The sequence below is a fragment of the Propithecus coquereli genome, unplaced genomic scaffold (assembly GCF_000956105.1).
Source record: "Propithecus coquereli isolate 6110/MARCELLA unplaced genomic scaffold, Pcoq_1.0 Scaffold358, whole genome shotgun sequence".
In the NCBI taxonomy this organism is placed as follows: domain Eukaryota; kingdom Metazoa; phylum Chordata; class Mammalia; order Primates; family Indriidae; genus Propithecus; species Propithecus coquereli.
The window spans coordinates 2,217,335-2,220,974 of NW_012149263.1; the positions used below are offsets into that span (position 1 = coordinate 2,217,335).

General features: G+C 33.1%; 1 protein-coding gene across 1 annotated transcript in view; it reads left to right on the forward strand.

The window, feature by feature from the left end:
• Window positions 1-3,638, forward strand: part of ZNF569 (zinc finger protein 569) — a 28,148-nt gene extending 24,510 nt beyond the window's left edge. The window contains exon 3 of the mRNA XM_012651605.1: window positions 384-3,638. Within this exon, the coding sequence (XP_012507059.1) occupies window positions 384-2,206 (1,823 nt within the window). The 3' untranslated portion in view covers window positions 2,207-3,638. The remainder of the gene's footprint in view (window positions 1-383) is intronic.
• The last annotated feature ends 2 nt before the right edge of the window (window positions 3,639-3,640 follow it).

Sequence of the window (3,640 nt, forward strand, 5' to 3'; positions counted from 1 at the left end):
AAATGATCTTACAGTGTTTTAACTTCACATTTTTTATTTTTTTCTGTGCCATTATTTCTTACTCTGTTTGTACATTCTGCATCTCCCTAAAAGTTATTCTGCATTTACCTAATAGTTATTTTTTTGTCTTTCAGATCCCTTATAAAAGCAATCAAAACTATTTTTATTTATAAATATCTGCCTCTACTCATATTTCCTTTCCTGGAATTTCCTTCTCAAAAATTAGGAGATAGGAGATACATGCATTTGAAGTTTGTTTAATAATGGGAGAGTAGGTCTTAAAGCAAGAATCAATCCTATAATAGAATATTTTTTAAAATTTTCTTGGTTTTACAATATTGGAAAAAAGTTCACAAGTGACATTTGTTTGCAATCTATTTTAGGAGAAATATGGGGAATTGATGAGACTCAGAAAAACCAGAACAGACTTTTGAGACAAGTTGAAGATAAATTCAAGAAAACACTGACTGAAGAAAAAGTCAATAAATGTCATAAGAAATTTGCAAATGTATTTCCTCTGAACTCAGATTTTGTTCCTTCTGGACACAATCTCTATGAATATGACTTATTTGGAAAGTGTTTAGAACATAATTTTGACTGCCATAATAATTTGGAATGCCTTATAAGAAAGAAACATTGTGAATATATTGAACCTGTGAAATCATATGGTAATAGCTCATCTCTTCTTGGAGTAACCCCCTTTAAGTGTAATCATTGTGGAAAAGGCTTCCATCAAACATTGGACCTCATCAGACACCTGAGAATTCATACTGGAGAGAAGCCCTATGAATGTAGTAACTGTAGAAAAGCCTTCAGCCACAAAGAGAAACTTACTAAACATCATCAAATTCACAGTCAGGAGCAGTCTTTTGAATGTAACGAATGTGGGAAAGCTTTCATTAAAATGTCAAATCTCATTAGACATCAAAGAATTCATACTGGAGAGAAACCATATCCATGTAAGGAATGTGGGAAATCCTTCAGCCAGAAATCAAATCTCATTGATCATGAAAAAATTCATACTGGAGAGAAACCTTATGAATGTAATGAATGTGGAAAAGCCTTCAGCCAGAAACAAAGCCTCATTGCACATCAGAAAGTTCATACTGGGGAGAAACCTTATGCATGTAATGAATGTGGTAAGGCCTTTCCTCGAATTGCATCCCTTGCTCTGCATATGAGAAGTCATACGGGGGAAAAACCTTATAAATGTGATAAATGTGGGAAAGCCTTCTCTCAGTTTTCCATGCTTATTATACATGTTCGAATTCATACAGGTGAGAAACCTTATGAATGTAATGAGTGTGGAAAAGCCTTCTCTCAAAGCTCAGCCCTTACTGTACATATGAGAAGTCACACTGGTGAGAAACCCTACGAATGTAATGAATGTAGAAAAGCCTTCAGCCATAAGAAAAACTTCATTACACACCAGAAAATTCATACTAGAGAGAAACCTTATGAATGTAATGAATGTGGGAAGGCTTTCATTCAGATGTCAAATCTTGTTAGACACCAGAGAATTCATACTGGGGAAAAACCCTATATATGTAAGGAATGTGGGAAAGCCTTTAGCCAGAAATCAAATCTCATTGCTCATGAAAAAATTCATTCTGGAGAAAAACCCTATGAATGCAGTGAATGTGGTAAAGCCTTCAGCCAAAAGCAAAATTTTATTACACATCAGAAAGTTCATACTGGAGAGAAACCTTATGATTGTAATGAGTGTGGTAAAGCCTTCTCTCAAATTGCATCCCTTACTCTTCATTTGAGAAGTCACACAGGGGAAAAGCCTTATGAATGTGATAAATGTGGAAAAGCCTTCTCTCAGTGCTCACTGCTTAATTTACATATGAGAAGTCATACAGGTGAGAAGCCCTATGTATGTAATGAATGTGGAAAAGCCTTCTCTCAAAGAACTTCCCTTATTGTGCACATGAGAGGTCATACAGGTGAGAAACCCTATGAATGTAATAAATGTGGAAAAGCCTTCTCTCAAAGCTCATCCCTTACTATACATATACGAGGCCATACAGGTGAGAAACCCTTTGACTGTAGTAAGTGTGGAAAAGCATTCTCTCAAATCTCATCTCTTACTCTTCATATGAGAAAACATACAGGTGAAAAGCCTTATCACTGTAATGAATGTGGCAAGGCTTTCAGCCAAAAGTCACACCTTGTTAGACACCAGAGAATTCATACTCATTAGAAATCCTATGAATATTGTGAATATGGGAAAGCCTTTGGAAGGGATTAACACTTCATTGCACATTGCACAAATGGTTCTAGAGCAGAAAACTATGAATGTGGGAAAGCTGTCTGAAGAAGTCACAAATTTACAAAACAGAATTCTTACCAGGTTGAAAAATTACATAATGTAAAAGCTGATTATCTAAAACCTTAAGCAGACATTTTACTTATCCATAATATTTAATAAGAATTCTCATTAAAATCTGAAACAAGATATCTGGTATCAGCATATCAACATAATACTTGAACTCCCAGCCAATGTCTTAAGCAAGAAAAAGAAGATTGGGAAAAAAAGAGGAACTCTAAAAATAACCTTTTATACAAGAGATAGTTAATTGGAAAATGTGTAGATAGAAAATATCTAAGAATAAACAATGATTTATGAAACATGTATATAAAATTATCAAACATCTTGAAGGGCACAGAAGAACATTATGTCCCAAAAGACTTGACTTTGTAAAAATATAAGTTCTCTCCCAAATCTGTAAGTTTAATCTACTTACACTTAAAATTTACATCAGTTATATTTTAAAGCACTTCACAAACTGATTCAAAAATTTTATATGAAAAAGTAGAGGACACAAATAGCTGAAACAGATTTGAAAAAGCAAAACAAATAGGGAAGACACGCTCTATTATATATTATCCTATACTTATTTAAAGATGTCCTTTAAACTATATTGAGGGAATAAATTAATCAGTAAAAACAATAAATATTGAGGATTGATACAAAAATCGAAGAAATGGGAATTTTGTGTGTCATAATGCTATTGAAATCATTGTGGAATTAATGGCATATTCGATAAATGAAAGGTCCATATGAGAAAAAAGTTAGCTTTCTACCTTACCATATACAAAAATAAGATCCAAATAGATTGACGACCAGAATATCAAAAGCAAAATTCTCACACTATGATGAAAGTAGAATGTATTAGAGTAACAGATTTCCTTAAAAACCCATAAACATGGAAGAATTGATTCTATTTTGATGTTTTGGCCTCATAGGCACCCACATATGTGTGCAAAGAGATATATGTAACTGTTCACTGCATCATGGTTTGTCTAAGTTGGATATAAAAAATTTCCATCAATAGAGGCATAGATCAATACAGTGTGATTTTTTTCTTTGATAGAATACAGTATTTAGAAGACACAAAATTTACATACAGTTACATGGATAGATTGCAGCATATAATATCGAGAGAAAAACAAAATGCACAATGAAATATTGTATAACATTTGTATAATTTAATAGATGGTGCAAAGAACAGTACGGTGTATTGGTCATTGATCCATATATGACGTTGGTTGCCTTTTGGGATGCGGGAAAGATTTGCTGGGAGTTGTTATATTTACCTGTAATATTTATTTAATAAAAGAATGCAAGCAAATA